This window comes from Mustela erminea, chromosome 1 (assembly GCF_009829155.1).
Source record: "Mustela erminea isolate mMusErm1 chromosome 1, mMusErm1.Pri, whole genome shotgun sequence".
Taxonomy (NCBI): Eukaryota; Metazoa; Chordata; class Mammalia; order Carnivora; family Mustelidae; genus Mustela; species Mustela erminea.
This window is the reverse complement of record NC_045614.1, coordinates 52,345,314-52,366,199: the sequence shown is the minus strand read 5'-3', so window position 1 is coordinate 52,366,199 and position 20,886 is coordinate 52,345,314. Positions and strand designations below refer to the sequence as shown.

Here is a 20,886-nt window from a genome sequence, read left to right as displayed (position 1 = left end):
CTGCCTGTGTCTGAGATTGGTGTATATCGAGCAGCCCCGCTGGGCTGGGCTGTATCTATTATTATTTACTGACACCCTCACCGAGTCCTGTCCTCGACACCCGAAACTTGAGCTGTCTAGTTGCCTGGGAACCAAGGTGCCAGCTTGGGAGGCTTGGGTGTCAGGGTGTCCAGCTGCAGCCCCCTCCCCGAAGGCTGGAGGTCCATCCGTGGGAAGCCAGGGAGTGGGAGAGCTCTGGGCAGGTGCCCTTCCCTGAGCTAGCCCACAGGGGACCTCCTCTTCCCCTCCTCCCTGCCCAGGTCCAGCCTGTCTCTGAGCCTACTCTTTCAGAGTAAAGGGGGCCATTGGCCTGGGATATTTTTATAGGTGGGGCACGTGGTCAGGCTCAGAGACAGAGAAATTGGAGCCTACTCACTCTGCGAACTGATATGGGCAGCTGTCACTGTCACCCTCTTCCTGGAAGCCAGCAGCCCAAGTTTGCCCAAAAGCATGAAGAATTCCCTGACCCGCTCCTAGCACTATCCCCAGGAAGCCTGATGCTACATCCTGGCCTCTAAGTGTGGCCTCTTTTTATGGCCACACTTAACAAATCCTGTCACCTTCATGTTTACTTGGATGATAACCTGTTTGCCCTCTTCTATTTTCATTCATTCATTTTACTGAGCGTTCATCCCAGCTCTATAGTGTCCTGCTTGAGTGACCTGGGGCAGCTTCACCTCTCTGCCTCAGTTTTCTTTTCTGCAAAATGGGGGTAACCAGAATACCTGCCTCAAAGTGTTGTGGTGTGGATCCAGCAAGACGAAATATACAAATGTGATGTGCCAATGCTTAGCATGAGCTTGGCACATAGAAAACGCTCTGTGAATGTTAGCTTATCGTGATCATTTTTATTGAATTGTTATAAAGCATAGGCACTGTTCCACACATGGAGGGAACAAGGCAAAGCTTTTGAGAGCAGGGCTTGGTCTGGTTCACCTCTGCCCACATTGCATCTCACAGGACCTAGCACAGCAGACCCTCAGCAAAAGTTTGCCAAATGAGTGAAGGTGAGAAATGAACTCTTTCCCTTGGAATCCTTTGCTGCCCAGGGCTCTAAGAGCAGAGACATCGACTTTAAATACCTTTTACAACTCCAGGTATTTCTTAGGATCTGTTGTGGGTGTTTCATCCACATTATTACCAGAATGGGTTTGGAATCTCTTTGTAGCTTTTCAGTGTCTGCCCCATGTTTGGAGTAGGACTGGGGAAGGCAGGTATAGGGATAATCATGGTGGGCTTAAATAACAGGGCAGACAACTGGCGGCGGGGTGGGGATTCAGCATCTATAGGAACCTGAGAGTCAGTGCCTCCTCGCATTGTGCACCCTGGGTGCCCCACATGCCTCACTGTAACCTCAGTCTCTTTGACTTTAAAATGAGCCACCTGGGTGGCTCAGTCAGCTAAGTGTCTGACCCTTGATTTTAGCTCAGGTCATGATCTCAGGGTTGTGATATTGAGCCCCATATCAGACTCTGTGCTCAGCGGGGAGTCTGCTTGAGATTCTCTCTCTCCCTCTCCCTCTGCCCCTCCCCCCACTCCATTGCTGAAATAATAAAGAAAATAAATAACATAAAATGGGTACCCTGCTCCCTCTGCCCCAGGGTCACAGGTGAGATAAAAAGGGCCAAACTGTGAAGAACACTTTCTGATAGCCATCCTTAATTACAACAGCATACATCCTATCCATAGAAAGGAGCTGGGCTGATGGTCCTGTCTCCCCAGGCCTACCGCTCATCAGCAAAACCATGCTGGATGGCTGCCAGCCCTCTGAAATGGGGGCCATTTCTAACAGCAGGTGATGCAGCAGGCTGATGGCTCCAGGATTTCACTCTTGACTTCTTCCAAACACAGGAAGGGGCTGCCATCTGCTTCCCACCCCTCATACCCAGGCTGCCAGGGCAGCCAAAGCCCCCGCCTCACACCTGTCAGCAGTGTAGGAGAGGAGAATCCCACTGGGGGTTTCCTTAGTGGATGCTAAAGATGGCAAAATCCTGGGAACCTCCTCCAGCCCCCAGCCCCCAGCCTCCTTGGATGTCCGTCACTATCCCTCCACCTTGGATAGGAGGACTACAGGGGCTTTCTCAGTACCCCCAGAACATGACATTTCACTCTTGTGGTGTCCCCACCACAGGGAAGCTCTTGGTTTAGAAATCTGTTGAGTGCCAACATCAAGAGCACAGCCTTGGGACTCTGACCTTTATGTGACCTTGGACAGTCACCCCACCTTGCAAGCCTGTTTCCACATCTGTAAAATGAAGAAAATTAGAGCATCTACCTCAAAAGCTGTTAGGGGTATGAGCAAGATCATGGGTGGAGAATCTGCATGTAAGGAGTGACACTTGGTAGTAATAAAACTTAGCTGCTCTTTTCATTATTTTTATTACTGTTACTGCTCCTCACTTATAGTTACTACCATGACCACATCCCTGCTGGAAATGTTATCATGTTTCCTAGCTTGCTCATAACTTCCTTCCCTCCTGGAGGCCAGTGCTGAGTACACAGTAGGTAGTCAATGCATGTTCTCTGCTCTCATATTCAAACCAAGAACTTGTTGAAGTATTTAAGTCCATGAGCCATGCAATTTTACTCTCTCTCGGCTCCTGAAGTCAAACTACGTGTTTCTAGAACCACTCGACAAATTTCTGTTAGGCACCAACTGTGTCCCCTTCTCTCTAAGGCATGAACAGTCAAGCCTCATGGAGGGATCAGTTGTCTCTCTGGAGAGTGGGGCCAGCATAGGATTCATGAAGGAGCAGCCCTCTGAGCTGGCTCCTGCTCAGAATGAATAAAGGTGAATAAGAGTCCGCCAGGCAAAGAATCAAGAAGGAAGGGAACAGTTTGTGCTAAGGCATGACTGGTGGTCCATAAGGCATCTCTGAATTGCTTTTTTATTATTAAAACAGTAAAACTTCCCTTCATAGATGTCTCAGGGCCCAGAAGGTGACTGTGGCTGATCCAAGGGCAAACCCATGCCCATCAGGGTCGGGAGTGTTAGGAGCCAGAGACCCCTCTTCCCTGGGCCTGATCCAGCATCCAGGACTTATCAAAAGTCAACAAATGAAGGTCTCTTAGAAACCATCTAGTCTGACCTCCTCATTTTACAGATGGAGAAAGTGAGACCCAAAGAAGGAAGACAGTTGAGCAGGGCAGATAATGGCAGACCTTAGGCAGGCTTGCCCAAGACCTATCCACCCATGGCTGGGGGTGACCAGCCCTGGAGTTACATGTTCTTGCAAGATACCCAACTCACAGATTACCCTCTAGAGATATTTTCTGTAGGACCTACCACAGCCCCCTGAATCTGTAATCTTAGTTTCCTACTTGGGAAATGGAAGTAATCAATGGGTTCTTTACGAACTTTGAACTAAAAAGCATTTTATGTACGTTCATAAAATGCCACTTTGTCATTGCCATCATTTTGTTCAGGATGAAACCTAATGGCAGAGTTACCTGAGAGCTGAAATCATCTGTGGCATGATTTGGGGGTTCAAATTTCAGAGCCACCCTGTAGACAGCCTCAGAGACAGTGACAAGGCGTCTGCTACAGGTTGGTTTTCTATTGTGTTCTAGAGGCTCTGTGGGTACCCTCTCTTGCTACCCACCCACCCCCCAAACTGGGAGACCAAGATAGTCTCAAGAAAGTAATAAAACTCTTTGCCATGACCTGTGGCTTCACAAAACCTGCTTACACACACATGGTCTAGAGTCTTATTTCTGAAATACATACACTTTTTGCACACCTCAACACATACCCTGCTCAGATATGCTCAAGGAGACTTATACACATGCCCTATGCAGCCACAGGCATGCTCCACCCTGCTCTGACACATACAGACACACATCTGTACATGCATGCCTGATTGCACAGCCAGGCACACACATACACAAACACACACACACACACTTACATACATGCACCTATGCAGTCATGGTCATGAACTTCCAGTAACAAAGAGGGAACAGAGTTATTCCGTGTGAGTCAGGAAATGTCCATTAACTATAAAACTAAAATAGTTGGCAAGAAGAAAATTGGATGTCAACCTAAAGAACTTTGTAACCACCAACATTGGCACAGATTATCATAGAATAAGGGAGTAAGCTCCCTGTCAAGAGAGGCATGCAAGAACAGGCAGGACTTGGCACAGGTATTATAAAGGGGCTTGGGCATCAGGTTTTTTGACTTCTTAAGTCCCTTCTAGTCTCTGGATTCAAGTGAGCTCAGGGAATCTGAGCCTCTTCTCATTTTTCCGTCAAGTTTTGCAAATAATGGTGCCCCTTTGGTGGTCTCTGCTCTGGGTATGGTCTTCCTGGGGTATCCCTACAGTAGAGTACAGCATGACTAGGGACCAGCTCCAGGTAGACCTGATGTCATGGGGTATCAGCCTCTAGAGATGAGCACACCAGAGACCCCAAAACCTGGCATCCATTTCATGCCAGGTCTGACCCTACAGAGGGGAAGGTGGCAGCTCTGGCCTTGTCGGTCCCTTGTAACAAGGAGGCCAGGGAAGCAGAAGCCCTCCTCATTTGGGCATTGCAAAGCAGAGGTGTCTGAGACTGAAATATCTAGAGAAGCTGGGAATGAGTAGGGTGGGCTGGAGAAAGACCTTTTAACTTGGAATTGTGTAAGACTTGAACCTAGCTTCTGACTGCATCTGAAACCCAAACCCAACTCCCTTGGATTACACCACTACACAGAGGCCTCAGAAACTGTACATGAGGCATAGAATACAGGCCTAGATCCCTCTCCTCTTCAGGAAGCTCCTCAGAGCCATTAGAAACCCCAGGAGGGAAAGAAAGAGCAGAAGGGGCTGGAGAAGGACCTTTGAAAGGCAGATTAAGATGATGGAAGGGCTGGCCCATGCCTCACCGGAGGATAGGGCAGCAGGCCCCCAGCCCCTACAAGTTGCCCCAACACCAGACCTGGAAGGAGGAGAGCAGATGGCAAGTCGAGAAAGGCAGAGGGAGGAGAGTCTGTGCAGGCCAATGTGGAAGGTCTCTTGGATGTGGATACCTTCAGGGTCTCCCGGGGCCTTGGAAGCACTTTGGCTTTTGAGCTCTTTAACTTTCTGATAGGACTTGAACTTTCTTGAGAAACTGGAGGACATAGGCCAGAGCTCAGGAAAGAGGTGGCCCAGGGCAAAAATGGGGAGGCTTCAGGGCGTCCTTTAGGCCTCCCAGCCCAGCTCTTGGGATTGGAGAAGGGAATGGCACTCAGGGAAAATCCTTCCCAAGGATTTAGGTGAGATTCATCCCTGGAGCATCCTTGGATCAAAGGGCTGGCTCAAGTGGGTAGGGCCTGAACCCAGATCAGCCAGCACTCGTTCTGTGGTCTTGCATGGTACCTTGCACCTCAGAGCCTCCATTTCCCCATGTGGAAGTCATTATCACTCTAATTGATTCTGTGTCCTTCACTGGCCAGGCTCTGGGCTGAGTCCTGTGCCCTGCATGAACTCACATTATCTTCCCAACAACCTTGTAAGTTGGGGGTGATTATCATCCCCATTTTAAAGATGCAGCAACTGAGGCCAAGAGCTGCTTTTGTTTACCTACAGTCACTCAGTGATGGCAGAATGAGGGTTCTAACCCAGATGTCCCTGACTCTAAGTTCCAGAGGGGTTCTAACCCTAATAAGTATGAGACAAATGAAAAGTGACTTAAGAATCCATAGAATGGGGCACCTGGGTGGCTCAGTCGATTAGGCATCTGCCTTCAGCTCAAGTCATGATCTCAGGGTCCTGGGATCGAGCCCCATATCAGGCTCTCTGCTCAGCGGGGAGACTCCTTCTCCCTCTCCTTCCTGCTGATACTTTCTCTTGCTCTCTCTCTCTCTCTCAAATGAATAAATAAAATCTTAAGAAAAAGAATCCATAGAAGGAAGGAGATTTGGGGGATAGGAGAAAACTCACAGGAGGAGATGACCCTAGAGATTGTGGGTCTAGGGACCCAAACATGGGGTAGGATGCAACAGGCAAGGAAGAGAGACATTCCAGGTAGGGATTCCAGCCATGCGACATGTGCAGATAGGACTGCTGGGGCAATTGCAATGATTGAGGGTAGAGGAAAGCCAAGCTATACACACCTGCCATGGCCTTGCTTAATTTCATTTCGGGGCTCGGAGCATCGGCAATAGGCCTGTGGCCCTACACAGCTTCAGTGAGGCTGGGGTCCCCTGGGCCTCTGTGCCCCGGGAGGCTGCATTTGCATCTGTCCAAGTGCAGATGGTTGGTGAGTGCAGCTAGCAGCCCCCACCCCCACCAGCACCCCCTTCTGTCACTGGGACTAGGCTGCTCAGAGAGTGTGGTGCAGCGTTATTTTTAGAAGTGGCACCATCTGTTCAAGGTGCCGGGCAGATTCTGTTCATCTTTGCAGTGGCCAGGACAGCCATGCCAAGTCAGGGGAAGAGCTGCAGAGCTGGCCAGCTGGGATGGTCACTAATCAGCATGCTGGCCTGCTTGGATGTAGGAGCCAAAGAGATTCTGCAGGCCCTTGGGGTGTGGGATTCTGGGATCTGGGGTCTGGGTTGCCAGTGTGGGTGTTCTGGAGCCAGAGCAGCCAACACAGAAGAAAAGCTCAGCATAGAGGGGTTTCCAGTATCCCCATGTACCCAACATGATCCCCAGGCCAACCTCCTGGCAAATTCTGGATGCCCTACCCCGACCTCCTCCCTGACCTCCCGCTTTGTGTGGAGAACAGCCAGATGACAGGGACCCTCTGGGAGACCTAACACTGGTGTGGGAGAGAACACAGGCTTGACCAGTGTAATCCAGAACCCAGACACTTCAAGGTATCCCACTGCCTGAGCCACCCCTACCCAGAGCTTCTGAGTCATTGCAGAAAGGAGTTAGGCTGTTGATTGTGAGAAGGGATTCTGATGACAGACTTCCTGAGTTTAGATCCAACAGTTATGTGACCCTGGGCAACCTCCTTAACCTGGCACAACCTCTGTTTGCTCATCTGTAAAATGGGATGCTAGTAACAGCTGTTTCATAGGGTTTGCTGCAGACATGTCAATTTGATGCCTGTAAGCCTATGGCATGCTGTCTGGATGCATTCAGCATCAGTTCTCCCTACCATCTAGCTGACAAGTTTCTACTTCTCAAATGCAGCCTGCATTCTAACATTCATTGTCCCCAGTGTCTTTCCATAGTTAGATTGATTTCTCAGTAGTGGAGCCAACATTCATGGAGATTGGTCCTGTGCTGGAGGTTGGAGAGGCCCCATTCTCAGGGAGTTCATGGTCTAGCAAGCGAGGCAAGCTGGCAAAACCATCCCAAGATAGGAGATGGAGAGTACGAAGGATAGAGTACAAAGTCAAGGAACAAAATGCAAGTGATGGGCTGGCAGCGGTAAGGGGACTGAAATTTGAAGCAAAAGATTTGGAGAGAACTTCATGAAGAAGTTGGCATAGGGTTGTGCCCTTAAGAGGAAGGTTTGGATTAGTGGAAAAGCAGATGCAAACAATGCAAGATAGAGGGTAGTGTTTGCACAAGGTGGGAGGTAGGTGCATATATTAGTTGTTCAGGAAATGCAGGGTCCACTTAGACCAGAGGCCAGGGAAGCTGGCTCCAAGCCAATCAGGCAGGATCCTGGATGCCATGGTCATGAATATGTTTTTTCAAATAAGTACCAGGAGAGTCGCCTGGGTGGCTCTGTCAGTTGAGCACCTGACTCTTAATTTCAGCTCAGGTCATGATCTTGGGGCTGTGAGATCAAGCCCTGCATAGGGCTCCGGGCTCAGCAAGAAGTTTGCTTCCCAATCTCTGCCCTTCTTGCTCTGCCCTTCCCCTTGTTCATGCCCGTCTCTCTAAAATAGATAAATAAATCTTAAAAAAAAAAAAAAATAGGTGCGAGGACCCAGCAACGGTTTTTAATCCAGAGAGTGGTATACTCAAATCCGAGAGGCAACATCTTGTGGTAGTTTTAGAGACAGGTCCCAATTCTACTTCTTGTTCTGCCACTCAGCTTTGTGACCCTGGGCATGATTTTATTTTACCTCTCTGAGCCTTAGTTTCCCATCTGTAAAATAGGAATAATTATGCCTACCTCTGGGGCTATATACATTCAGAGCCAGCACAACTCCTGTCATATGGAAGCTGCTCAGTAAATGAGAGTCATCACCAGCATCATTTGGGGGAGACTGAAGGACAGGGAGTGAGAGGCCAAGTGGAAGGCTGTGGATGAGGACCTTGAACCAGAGTCAGGAAACCTGGTGGCATGGAAGAGGAGGGAGCCAGGACCCTGGCCCCACTGCTCCCTGGGTCTTGGTACCTGCTTGGTCAAGAGTCAAGGGTGACCCTGATAGTTAATTCTGGGACCTAGGAAGGTGCTTATATGTCACAAGTGACTCAGGGTTCACAAAAGGATGAGAACATTAGGAGAAGACCTGAAGGACCTTCAGAGGATACATTTGGCAGTCAGAGAAGGTTTGTTCTAGAGCTTGAGAGAAAGGGAAGAGTGGAAATGTAGGTTTGGGAACTACTTATGTTAGGATGAAAGTTGATACCAGGTGGGTGGCATTGCCCAGGGAGAGTGGTTCACTAAAGAAGGTCAGAGCAGGACCATAGGAAAAGGTTACAGTCTATATTTGGCCCAAAATAGAGAAGTCATGCAGACCCCTGGGCAGAATTGGTCACAGAAACCATAGGAGTTTAGGAGGAAGGGGTGAGGGCCATAAACATGGCAAGGGTTTGAAGACTGAAAAGGGCACTGGAACTGACTGGTTGGAGTTGTCCCCAGAAACCACCTAGAAGGAAATGGCATTTGGAAGGGCAGAGACAGGAACCAGGGGTGATTTTGAGCCAGAGCCTGGGCGACAAGAACAGGGTAGGGTTCTAGAACCCACACCTGGAGGATTATTGATTATAAAAGGAAGAGAACTGAAAGAGAGGCTGGTATGAGAACCCCAAAGTGCTAGGGCAGTGTGATTCCACCACCAGGCTAACTCATCTTTGCAGGCTTAGACCTAGGGATCTGTGCCCCAGAGTGATACCAACACAGGTGGCTCTGAGGGAACCACATATGGAGCAGCCCTCTTCTGGGGTCCCCCAAGATCCACCCAGAGAAGCCTTTATCAAAAGAGGAAGGAGGGGAAACCTTGGCCACAGGGGAGGCAGCTCCTTCTTTCAACCGCTCCTCTGGCTTCCTGGCCTTTTGATTCACCCCCTTCAGTTCTGAGGCCAAATCAGAGGCCTGACAGAGATTTCAAGCTCTCTACCAGGGAGACTCCAAGGGAGATAACCTGGGCTAAGACAAGGAAGCCAGTGAGTGTGCAGTCACCAAACTGGAGCAGTTCTGCTTCAGCCTAGAAGACTGGCCATGGTACTAAGACACAGAATCTTAAAAACACCCCCCCACACACACACACATATACCACTCCCTGCCGGTGACTGCATCATTCTGATTCCCCTCCTCCTTTGAATTCAGAAGTCTTTCTTTCTTATTTTTTTCACCCCTCTCTATTAGTTCTGTCTCCTGGTCTCTGCATTCTCAGGCCACACAGAATGACTTTCTTGCTAGCTTTAGTTTTCTTATTCTCTGATCTAGACCCCAAAGGACTCATGAGACTATTCCATAATCTCCCAACTTAGACTCATCCCCTGGAAGGTTTGGATGAATACCGCACTCTGCAGAAGGGAGAAATTTAACAGAGTCAGACTGAGATGCCACCCCTTAAATATGGTCACAGAAGGAACCAGAACTAGAAGACCATGCACAATGCAAACAAATGAGTCACTAATGCTGAGATTTCTGCCATCAGTGACAGATGGCACTGATGAGCCAAGGTGGATCTTCTGCATGTGCACATAAATGGCCCCCAAGTGGCCCTTTGCACAGTATCATTTTATTGGCTCAGACCTGTCTCAGGACACCCCATTGCCTGAGAACCTGGCTTTATATATCAGCACCAAATCACTGGGGTTACCTCCTCATGCTTGCTCACAGAGCTCATGGGAAAAGCCCTGTGCCCTCCCTACTCCACCCACACCCAGAACCTCCCCAATCCTGCACTCCATTGGTCAGCACTAGAGTCCTGGAGAGCTCCTAAGGACACATATAACCCTTTGCTCTGTGTCAGCACCATAATGTATGGACAGCTCCTTGGCACAAGGTCCTAAAAGCCCACCTCAAATACTCAGTCAGCACCATTGCCTCGGGGACAGCTCCCACTGGAGACAGTTCCTCTGTGCCTGCCTCTTTGTCAGCCCCTGGTATGGGGGTGGGGGAGGTGCTCTCAGCACCATGACCACATAGACAGCACTCACCCCTGGTCAGCCTGCAGGAGAGGGGGGCCTGGGGTTCTCAAGTTTCCTGACCTCACCCACTCAGTCCCTCCCAGGCACCTACCTCTGTCCAACCATCAATACTTCATCCCCAGAGACAGCTCCCTGGGCCCCATTACTCCACAGCCAGAGCACTGAACAAGCAAAACCTTGTGCTTCACTATAGGAAGCCAAAGAAAAGGGCAGGAGCCTGGTCTGGTGGAGAGAAGGGTCTTAGTGACGGGGGCAGGCTTAAGAGGGTCTGCATGTATATGTTTGAGATCTGGCCCTGCCACCCCAACCAACGACCTTACACCAGTAACTGTAGTCTCTTTCTCTGTTTTCTCCCCTATAAAATGGGAGTGCCAGCAGCCCCTGTGTCATATGGTTGTTGTGAAGGACTAAATGAGATACCAAACATTAAGTGCATAGAAGAGCTTGTCATGTAGTAGGTATGACCCAATTGTTGGCATGTAGTAGGTATGACCGAGCTGTTGCTGTTATCATGATTTTTTTTGTCCTTCCTTCAGGCCTCTGCTTATAATGCATGGGAACAGAGCAGGGTGTGAGAGGGAACAAGGCAGATAAAAACAGGAGAGGACACTGTCACTATAGCTAGTTAGGACCTAGAGAGTAGGCAGTCAGGGCTGCAAAAAGGGCCTTAAGGAGTTCAGTGTAACTGTAGGGAGAGTTGTACACGGCGAGAGGTGAGGCTGGGGAGGTGGCCAAAGCATTTTGCTAAAACCAGAGAATGCAGCTGATCTGTCTGACCCCAGGAAGAGCCTCCATCCCCAGCCTTCTCACTGCATGTCCCCTCTTGCAGCCCAAATCTCACCTAACACTTTTTTGCCTCTTCTAGGCTTTCTTGCCTCCATCTGCTAGTGACTTTACTGTTTTAGCTTCATCAGAAAACTCTCAAAGATTTTTTTTTTTAAGGAAAGAATTCTAAACAAGGAGGACATAAAAGCTATAAATCTTAAAAGGCAGACACTGCCATGCAGAGGTCCAGGGTGGGACAGGAGATGTCAAAGGTAGCAGATGAATTCTGATCAGCTTGTGATTCCCAGGTTCCAGAGCATTTCTCTTTCCTTTTGTCTCCACCCAAGCAGGACTTGGCCTACAACTGGGTGATGCTAAAATGGTCTTCTGAGACTGAGCATCTATCCAACCTACCCACTTACTTTATAGAAAAGGAAACTGAGGCACAGAAGAGAAAACACTGGTCTAAGGCCATACTGTGAATTTGGTGAAAGGTAATGGGACACAGAAAAAAAAACAAAGGCTTTGGACTTGAACAAACAAATTTAAACTATGCCAGATGCTATCCAGATAGCTTTGGCCATCTAAAACATCTTTGAGCCCCAGTTTTCTTACCTGTGAGGTAGGAACAGTGACACCGCAGAGCCCAGGGAAACCGCAAAGCCCTAGTGATTTGCTAGTAATCACTATTTTTTTTTAAAGATTTTATTTATTTGAGAGAGTGTGTGCACAGAGATAGAGGGAGAAACAGACTTCCTGCTGAGATGAGAGCTCAATGGGGCTCAAACCCAGGACCCCGAGATCATGACCGGAACTGAAGGCAGATGCTTAAATGACCAAGCCACCCAGGTGCCCCACAATCACTGTTAATAGTAATAGTCAAGCCAAGATTGGGATCCAGAAGATCTGGCAAGAGTCATTTGGGTTACATCATCCCAAAATCTGAAGCAAAGTTGTAAGGATCATTTGACTCAGGCTGCAGATTCTGATCACGAGGTTACTGGGGCTTTTTGTGGCAGAGCAAGCAGATCTCAAATGTCAGGAAGAAGGGTCAGAGCACCTCTCTTGCTCTCCTCAGAATCCTAGTGTCCAGGACAGGCCCTGAGATGCACCTCTTCAGGTTTATTCAGTGGGTAGAAGGATGGAAAGATGGAAGGTTGGAGAAGTAGACAGGTAGACAGATGGATAGACAGCTGAAGAATGAATGGCTTGATGGATGGACGGATGGAAGGGTGGATGGGTGGGAGGGTAGATGAGAGAGTACATGAGGAGTCTATAGGACCAGAAATGGGGTTTTTCCTACCATCTACCATTGACAGCTCCTCTGGAGAGTGGGGGATAGTGCAGGGAGTTGACCCTGGTGGGCAGCTAAGAGCTGAACTGACCCTCACTCAGGCCAGACAGGGGGGTGAGAAGCTATGCCAGAAACCCTAGATCTCTCACAGCCCACCCCCTGGCCCTGATTCTGCCATCTGTGCCTTCAAGGCTGATGCGTGGTTGTTTCTGTGGGATTTTTTTTTTTTTTTTTAGATTTTCCTTTTCTGGTGAACAGGATAGGAGTTTTCTAAAAATAGCACTAAATTCGCTTCTGAGGTATTCATTTTCAATTCCCTTCCTCTTTCTTCATTCTCTCTCCCCAACTGTGAGAATTCCAAACCAAAATTGTCATTGTCAACTTCGATGCACACCCATGAGTGCACACACACATATACTGTGGGGCTTGCACACTAACAGACATGGATGCAAACATCTCTGCCTCACTCACACTCACAAACACACACTCATGCTGACTCCAGTAGACCTGTAGAGTAAGCCATGTCTTTCAGGGTTACTTACACCAAGCACATACGTGCTGACACTTCACAGGGACCCCCTAACACACCCATGAACATAAAGTCTCTTGTGGGCCCAACCCAGCACTGGCATTTTCACACTTCTTTTGACTCAGGTGTTCCCCAGACTACGTACTGGCTGTGCTGAATGTCCACCATAACACACTCAAACAGACCCTGCATACCCACACTGACATGCATACCCACACTCCCACAGTCAGTCCAGATCCACCAGGCTCTCTCTTTCTCACACATGCACACACCTAAAGAACATTCCTTCTCGGGGAGGGACCATGATTTTGCAGGTGAGGCTGAAGGAGAAGCAGCTGTCGCTCTGCCCCCAGCTGCCTGGCCGAGTTTACCCATTTCCCTGGATCAGCACCAAGGAGGAAGGCTCCCATCACCAGGACAGGAAGGCACTACTGAAAAAGAAAGGCCAGAATTTACATCCAGGAGACAAAAGGAAATGTCCTGCCCCAAGGAAACTAGTTAGTTGGGACCAGAACAGAAGGGAGATTTCCTTGTATGTTGTGCCACACAAGCTAGGACCTTCCCCAGCCTTCAGACAGGTACCAGTGGCATTGTGACTATGGTACAGTTGGCCTGAGTTCTGAGCTAAGGACAGCAGTGTGGGGGTGAGCAGAGGACAGAGGCAGGAATTAAGTTAAGTTAGCAGTGTAAGAACAGTCACCATTTACCAAGTTCTTCCTCTGTGCCAGGAATTGGGCTAAGCTCTATCTTGATTAGTCCTCCCAAAACCCTATGAAGTAGGCTGTCCAGTTGGCTCTGTTCAGGAGGAGGAAATTGAGGCACAGGGAGGTGTTAAGAGCCTTGCCTAAGCCACAGAACTATCAAATAGCAGCACCAGGCATCACCCAATATCTCCAGATGGGACCTGTGTCCCTCACATCTGTCATTGGTACTACTGACAATTCAGAGGAAAGAGAACTTTAAAAATACATATTAAGGTGGCATTTAAATTCAGCACATCTTAAAACAGAAGGGTTCTGCATCCGAAAGTTATTTTTAGCGCATATTTCATTTGTAATTGTCCCAGCTCCCATCCTTCAGTTAGGATTGAAAAAGCTGTTGGTTTGGAGTTTTGGTGGGTTTTTTTTTAATGCTTCCTTCAAAAGACAAATTCCTTCTTTGTTAAATTAACTCCAAAAAAACATTGCTCCTTCCTCTGCCAGCATCCCTCCTGGCAAAGACTTTTTATTAAGGCGTCCCTAACCTATTCTTGAGTCATTGAAATGTAACAATACAGTCATTTAAATGCTAATAAGATGAAATGAAATGCATAAATCTAATATTATCAGAACCTTCTCCTGGATTCTGAAGGGCCTTGCCACATCACAGCCTAAAGGGACCCCAGAGAACACATCCAATTCCTTCACTTTCCACATGGGGAAACTGAGGCCCAGGAAGAAAAGGGCCTTGGTCAAGGTGATGCAGCTGGGGCTTAGAAAACAAAGAGGGACTTTTCAGTGGGCTTCAACCCCAGTTGGCTGTGTGACCCCTGATATGTTGCTTAACCTCTCTGGACCCTGGTTATATGCTCCACATAGGCTGATGTCTCAGTTAGCTCAGGCTGCTATAACAGAATACCATAGAACTGAGTGGCTTAAACGACAGAAAATTGTTCCTCACGTGTCTGGAGGCCGGGAAATCCAAGACTGAGATACTGGCAGATTCAGTTCCTAATGAGAGCCCTCTTCCTGGCTTGCAGATGGCTGTCTTCTCACTGTGTCCTCAAGAGGCTTAAGAAAGATGATTTCTCTCCTGTCTCCTCAGAAGAACACTAATCCCATTCAGGAGGGCTCCACCCTTATGCCCTAAACCCCTCCCAAAGGCCCCACCTCTTAATACCGTCACACTGGGAATGAGGGCTTCTACCTATGAATTTGAGGGGACACATTCAGTTCCTACCAATGTACCACCTGTGTGCCCATTGTATTGGGCAGAGGTAACCATGTCAACTTGAGTGCTGGCTGCAAATGAAGCTCATCATGATCATGAGATGAGAGGTACACTTGCTAATATTGGGGTAGGAGGGGGGTCAGGCAGAGGCATAGAAGTCAGTGATGCAGAATGTCCCTTCCAGGCCCAGAGCCTCACCCAGAGACCTCACACAGAGGTATCCATGAGGCCTCACAGCAACCTATAAGACAGGTAGGTCAATTCCATTTGCAGATAAGGCCCAGAAAGGCTAGATGCCTTCTCCAAGGTCACACAGCTCATTTAATCTCTTAGCCATAGAGCAGTGGCTTGTGTGGTATTTCAGTGTGGCAGCAAGAAAATCAGAGTCCGGTGGGCTTTGGCAAAGGAGACAGCTGCCTGCTCCATCTTTAACCTCACACCCATGTACACAAAGAGAAACTAGGAGTGGAGGGTCGGGGGGGTGGGTATCTCAAAGAAAAAACGTATAACTACTGATTCTGCTATCTTTCCAGACCCCAGCAGACCTATAACATCAATGGGTTAGGAATCAACTACTCCCTTTGATAGATGGGGAAACTAAGATTCAATGATCTATCTAAAGTCATAACTTCCAGGGACAGATGACCCAAGGACTGAGGCATTCATTCACCAAGCAATTATCACGTGCTTTCTGAGGGCCGGGCCCCATACTAGGTACAAAATAGACATGGCTACTGCCCACACAGAGCCCTATGGCTCCCAAGGAAGGGAGACAGAGAAGTAGGTCCAAGCAATAGAGTGTGAAGTGCAGGATGATACAAGAGGCATCCAGAGTTGGGAGCATTTACACAGTCCTGGGTGGTCATGGAAGGCTTCCAAGGAAAGCACACTGTGCTGAACAGGACAGACCATTGTTAGGGTGGGAAAGTCACAGGTAGTGGAGAGCACTCTATGACAGATACTGGGCAACTATGGAGTTTTCAGTCAGCTGATGAACTCTGTACAAGCTAGCAGGTCTTCTGTTCTCCTTACCTGGAAATCATTTGTGTGGCGTCCCATAGGTTCTTCTGTGCCAGTGGATTCATACTCTCAAATCAAGCAAATCTGACCAAGTCAAATCAAGTACCAGTGTGAACTCTGCACATTAGGACCAACCAAGATGACTAGAACAGGGGTGGTCTGCATGAAAGGCAAAGCAGGGGATGAGGGGGTGGGGCAAGGGCTGCATCAGAAGAGGTAGCTGTGATGGGAAATCTCAAAGAAGGAAGTTTGATTTTGTTTTCGTTTCTTTTCAAAAAAGGAAGTTAAAGATCAATCGCTACAGAGGCAGACTTCTGATTTTTAACTAATTTTGTCGTCCCAGAATTGCTTCCCTTCTTACACACAGGTCCCTTCCTGCACCTTTTCCTAGGCCCATCTCAACCTTTTCGTAACAGACAGTTGCATATTTGAGAGTCTTTTCTGTTCATCTTTTGGCTTAAGTCCTGCTTAACCTACATGGGAAAGAAATATTCCCTACTCGCGCTGAGAAGAAAGATCTTTCCTGATACCCTGGGCAAGATCAGATCTTCCTGCTCTGGACAGCTGTAATAGCTATCACTCCTCATTATGGCAAACTCTTCATGTTATAGAAGTCACTCATTTAATTGTCCCTCCTCCACACCATCAGCTTTTGGAGGGTAGGAACTATATCTGGATCATCAAGTGCTGGGCACAGAGTAGGCGTCTGAAACACAATTATTGAATGGATGATTGGATGGATGGATGGATGGATGGATGGATGGATGGCTGGCTGAAGATCATTGTTGGTCTTAACATAATAGTTAAAATCACCAGTAGCCCATTAACTCATGCCTACTATTGTTATCATAAATATAATTACTCCTAACAATTCTCACAGCTCATGCTGCCAGAGATGTAATTATCAGTGACTGTGAGACACACCACAGGTAGCATGGGGACAGATCAAACAGCACCTTGGGTTTAGAAAATCCCTTGTGGTTTGCAAAGCACTGTTGTTCACATATGGCACTTCATTTACCCATCCTAAGAACCCCATGAGAGCGATTCACAAGTGGAGGCAGCAAAGTGTCCTGGTTATGGGTGTGGCTCTAGATGCAGACTGCCTGAGTTCAAATCCCAGGTCTGGCACTCACTAGCTATGTGAACTTGGGATTTATCTCATCTCTCTTGGCCTCGGCTTCCTCGTGTTGCTCTACGGGAATAACCAGACTACCTACCTCATAAAGTGCTTATATGGATTGGTAATAATCACAATAATTATTGAGTGTTTCTAATGTGCTTGATTTGGTTCTAAATATTTTACATCAAATAACTCATTTAAGTCTCATAATACCTATGAAGTAGATATTATTATTCTCCCTCCCTTTTTTTATAAGATGAAACTAAAATTGCATGCTTCCTGTTCTACTGGGAGGTGGAGGGGCTAGAATTTGAATCCAAAGACTAGTTTCTAGAGCCCCTGCAATTAACCTCTGTGACACCTCTACATAGACATCCTTGGTCCCCCTCCTTGGTCCCCTTGCTTCTCCTAGGGATGCACTGTTTGGGTCAAAACTCTGGGGGTGGTACATGCTAAGATGGCCAAGGACCATGCATGCTGCTACAGGACTGGGGGTGGGGCCCCCAAACACACTCTGTCTCTGTGTCTTGTGTTTCTGCTTGCAGCATCAGGACCACTCTATAAGATAGTCATTGCTCCCAGTGTAAGAATAAAGCCTCCTGCATCCTTGAGTAAAGGTGCCATCGTGGTTTCCCCTGTGGCTCCAGCACCCCCTGACCCATGGCTGGAAAGCCCCATAACCCAGGTGGAAACACAGTGAATTTGAACATGGTTTATAATTATTTCCCAATAAATTGAGAGGTAGCAAAGGGACAGGGGACAGTGATTATTATTTTACAGATGAGGAAACAAAGCCTTGGGAAAATGAAGGGAGGAGCTTGCCCAGGGTCCCAGAGCCAGGATTTGGGAGGACTTGGATTGAACCCAGTCCTTTTGAACCCATTTTCTCTGACTCAAGAGCCTGTCTTGTTTACTGCCTTCAGGCACCCCTCACCCAACCTCTGCTCTTCGGAGTGTAAGGAGGGAGCGCCCCCTAGAGGAAGGGGAAAAAGCACCAGGCTGGGAGTCCAGAGATCAGCTCACCTCTGGACTCCTCCACTCTAGCTAGCTCTGTGTGGCTCTGAACAAGTTCCTTTCCCTCTCTGAGCTTCTGGTTCCTTACTAGAAAAATGAAATTGACTCTAAAATGCCTCCAGCACTTTTTTGCAAAAGGAAAAGTTGGTGAAGCAAGGAGATGGGGAAGGGGACAAGGGGAAGGAGTTGGGGCTAGGTTGGGGGCTCAGTCCTATCTTCCTTCCCCCACACCTTCCCCCTTAGGTTCCCAGACCTAAGATAGCCAGCTGTCTGTGCCTACTGGGTGGGGCCAGTCCCCATGCCAGGCCCAGCCAAGCTTAGCAGAGGCCCTTTGTCACCCAACGCTTGCTGGGGACCTTGGCCATCGGTGTTGGGTGTCGGGGCGGATTGGATTCTCTCCTGGCAGCCCCACAGATGCCACACTTCTACAAGGGTGGCCGGGCTGGCCAGCAGGGAAAAGCCGGTGCTCTCTCCTCCTCCTCTTCCTCCTCCTGGGCTCCCCGAGGGATGTCCTAGCCGCTATCTGTGGTGCTGAACTGTGGGGGCCCACAGGTGAGGGCTCCGTGGACCCCAGCTCATGCTGGGGCCAAGTGTGGGGAGTGGGGGGCTGCTCAGTGATGTCCTGGTGAATATGCATGAGCTGATTCCTCTAGCCAGGCCAAGGGCCTTGATTAATGTGGTTGGGGACTGTGGGTGAGGGTGGGCGGATTTTTCCCATTCCCTTGCCTCTGAAACTAGAGTGGGAACCACAGTCTATCGGCAGATGTAGGTGGCATGAATGGAGGAAGCATATATGCTGGGGAGCCTGGGGGGGCGTTACTTAGGAGGTGGGGCTGTGCTCCAGACTGTGAGAGCACAGTGTGCGTGTAAACAAGACTGTGAGCACAGGTATTTTTGAGGAGAGGGGGTGGGAATGTGAAGATGTATTCCTAGAAGTGCACTTACGTGGGTAGTGTTTATGGCGGGAAGGGGGGTGTCCACATGTGTGAAGTGGGATTCACGTATTAGTGTGTATGTATGGCAGTGAGGTGGGCCTTGAAAGTAGGCAGGTCAGGTGCTGCAGAACACTCCAAGTTGTGTATGTCAGAGGGTGTGTGTACCAGGGTGCGTGTCATGAAGTCATTGTGTTAAATAGCACAGTGGACAAATAGAGTATGTTTTGAGGGTACATCAGTCTGTCCCTCGGGGGTGGCATATTGTAGAGTGTCCAGGTGGGCTCCAGTATGTTTAGATTTACAATGTGAGCTGGTGTGTTATGGGGTATTGTAGGAAACACCCATGTAGGAAACACCAATGTATGTATGTAGGGGGTGTTAGTTGGGGTTGTCTCTGTGTGTGTGTGTGTGTGTGTGTATGTGTGTGTGTTTGTGTAAGCACACACAACCTGGGTCTTCCTGAGCACCTGTCCCATGAAGCTTCCATGCCTGACCCTTGTCACAACTCTGTGCTTGTCCCCACAGGAGCCACCGCCCCTGACCATGTAGATGCCAGCTCCAGGGAACAGCATGGACCCCACTGAATGGAGACTCCTGGGTCTACAGCCCTGAGCCCCTCCGGCCCCTGGACATTGCCCCGTGCCCAGGGACACCCTTTGGAGCTCACCACCGCTGTCACCAGCCCACCTCGGCCGCCCCCGCCCCCTGGGACCCAGAGTCGGCCACCAGGAGCCACAGTCATCCAGTGAGGTTGTGCTAAGGACAGCCACGCGGATCCATCGCCCAGCAATCTTTTGTCCAGTGCTGACCCTTGGGCCCACCCCAAGCAGGGACTGGAGCAAACATGGGTGACATGACCAACAGCGATTTTTACTCCAAAAACCAAAGAAATGAGTCGAGCCATGGGGGCGAGTTCGGGTGCACAATGGAGGAGCTCCGCTCCCTCATGGAGCTACGGGGCACCGAGGCTGTGGTCAAGATCAAAGAGACTTACGGGGACACTGAAGCCATCTGCCGGCGCCTCAAAACCTCACCTGTCGAAGGTAAGTGTGGAAGATTTGAACACAGTGCTTGGATTTGGGATCCCACCACCCAGCCCCTGACCTCCCTTCCCCAGGCCCCAGGAACCCCCTCATTGGGCTTAGACATGGGACCACAACATTGCCACCACGCATTCAAATCCAACTCCACAACCCATGTCACTGGCCTGGGTTGTGTCCAATTGTCCCAAATCCAAATTCTGATGGTGTGGCTCCCTAGGTCTCTGGGGCAGCCATGGGCCATGGAGCTGCTGGAAGACAGGGCAGGCAGGCAGATGGGCCATTAGGGAAAGTTGAAAGATGCCTATGTGTGCCTTGCCCTAGGGATGGGAGAGGAGCTCTTTTGTAACTGCCAAAATGAGCAGACCTAGCATCTCAGGAGAAAGAGGGTTTCAGCTTCTGGGGGCTTGGCTGAAGGAGACCAGACCCAGGTCATCAGCTGTTGGACAGAAGGAAGAGAAACCAACCCAGCTTGAGCACCAGAGGGTAGAGTTTGGGTCTGCATCCCCCCAGTTACTTTCCACTTGCCATTAGGGAGAATTCCCTGCATAAACCCCAATGGTGTGGGTGTGAGGCTTTTTCCCAGCACCCCCCAGTCCTACAGCTTTGTGCAAAGAGGTGTGCAGAGCCTCAGTTTCTTCCTGTGGAAGATGGAACCAATGGCTACCTCATAGCACCTACTAAAAACCTGAGCATACAACAGGTACTCAGTAAGTGGCAGCCATTATTATTCTAAGCAATGGATGACAATCCCTCCCCTCAAGTTATCTGTATCACAAGGTAGGAGGCAGACAGTATCTGAATTCTTACTCCCATGTGACAGATGAGAAATCCGAGGCTAAAAGGCCCTCCTGTCCTGTCTCCTGACTCTAGTCCCCATGCTCTGGGCACTGCTGGGCACCAACCTCAAAGCATTTCCTACAGAGGCTGCCTGGGGACTCTGGC

At 49.1% G+C, this 20,886-nt stretch overlaps 1 protein-coding gene across 11 annotated transcripts in view; it reads left to right on the top strand.

Moving 5' to 3' along the window:
* ATP2B2 (ATPase plasma membrane Ca2+ transporting 2) overlaps nucleotides 1-20,886 on the top strand; it is a 366,154-nt gene that overhangs the window by 232,265 nt on the left and 113,003 nt on the right. For all 11 annotated transcript variants that reach the window (XM_032327044.1, XM_032327037.1, XM_032327061.1 and 8 more), the window contains one exon: nucleotides 19,427-19,944. In XM_032327044.1, coding sequence (XP_032182935.1) covers nucleotides 19,746-19,944 — 199 coding nt within the window. In that variant the 5' untranslated portion in view covers nucleotides 19,427-19,745. The remainder of the gene's footprint in view (nucleotides 1-19,426; nucleotides 19,945-20,886) is intronic.